At 36.0% G+C, this 1,002-nt stretch overlaps 1 protein-coding gene across 1 annotated transcript; it reads left to right on the top strand.

The window, feature by feature from the left end:
• Positions 1-262: 262 nt before the first annotated feature.
• On the top strand, positions 263-751 carry LOC142534578 (uncharacterized). The gene has a single exon (XM_075641441.1). The coding sequence runs from the start codon at positions 263-265 to the stop codon at positions 749-751; it is 489 nt and encodes a 162-aa protein (XP_075497556.1).
• The last annotated feature ends 251 nt before the right edge of the window (positions 752-1,002 follow it).

Below are 1,002 nucleotides of genomic sequence, written 5' to 3'. Positions count from 1 at the left end.
CTTGATTGACTGGAAAAAATTATTTATCATGAATTTTGGATGGCGAGATCCACCTTGTCTCTATGAATTTAGGAAATACAATCAAAAAAGGAAATGAAATGACACAGCAGGACCGTGCAAATGCACTTATTTTTCTTCGTCATCACCTCAATGATGGGTTTAAAATCGAATATCTCACTGTGAAAGAGCCACGAGAGCTTTGGAAAAATCTCACTTTGACCATCAGAGAATTGTAGTTCTCCCAAGAGCCCGATATGAATGGATGCACCTACGGTTACAAGATTTTAAGTCCGTAAATGATTATAACTCTACATTGTTCAAGACTAGTTCCACACTGATACTTTGTGGAGAGAAATTCATTGATCAAGACATGTTAGAAAAGACATTCTCCACTTTTTATGCATCAAACGTGCTCCTGCAGCAGCAATATCATGAACGTGGATTTCGAAGGTACTCTGAACTCATCTCATGCTTACTAGCTGCTGAACAAAACAATGAGCTGCTAATGAAAAATCACCAAATGCGCCCAACTGGATCCACACCATTTCTTGAAGAAAATGGAATTACATTTCCTAAAGAATATGGAATTGCATTTCGTGAAGCAAATGCTAATTCCACTCAAAATCATAACAATGAAAGTGGACGTGGGCGTGGCCAAAGAAGATACTATCAGCAACAAAATGGAAAGAAACATAAAACAAGCCAGAAAAGTTCCAAAGTTATAAAGAAAAATGTTATAGATGTGGAATAGAAGGGCATTGGTCTCATACTTGTCGTACGGCAAAACACCTTGTGGATCTCTACCAAAACTCAATCAAGGAAAATGGAAAAACTGAAATAAATTTTGTGGACAATGATGATCCAATTGATATAACTCACTTGGACGTCTCTGATTTTTTCGCTCATCCAGATGGAAATATAGATAATTTGATTGGTGGTGATGTGTTAGAAAATAATAAATAATTATTTTTATTGGTCTTGCTCCTACTTTGAATTTCTATT

Source organism: Primulina tabacum, unplaced genomic scaffold, assembly GCF_025594145.1.
Source record: "Primulina tabacum isolate GXHZ01 unplaced genomic scaffold, ASM2559414v2 Contig602, whole genome shotgun sequence".
Lineage (NCBI taxonomy): Eukaryota > Viridiplantae > Streptophyta > Magnoliopsida > Lamiales > Gesneriaceae > Primulina > Primulina tabacum.
This window is presented reverse-complemented; position numbering and strand designations above follow the sequence as displayed.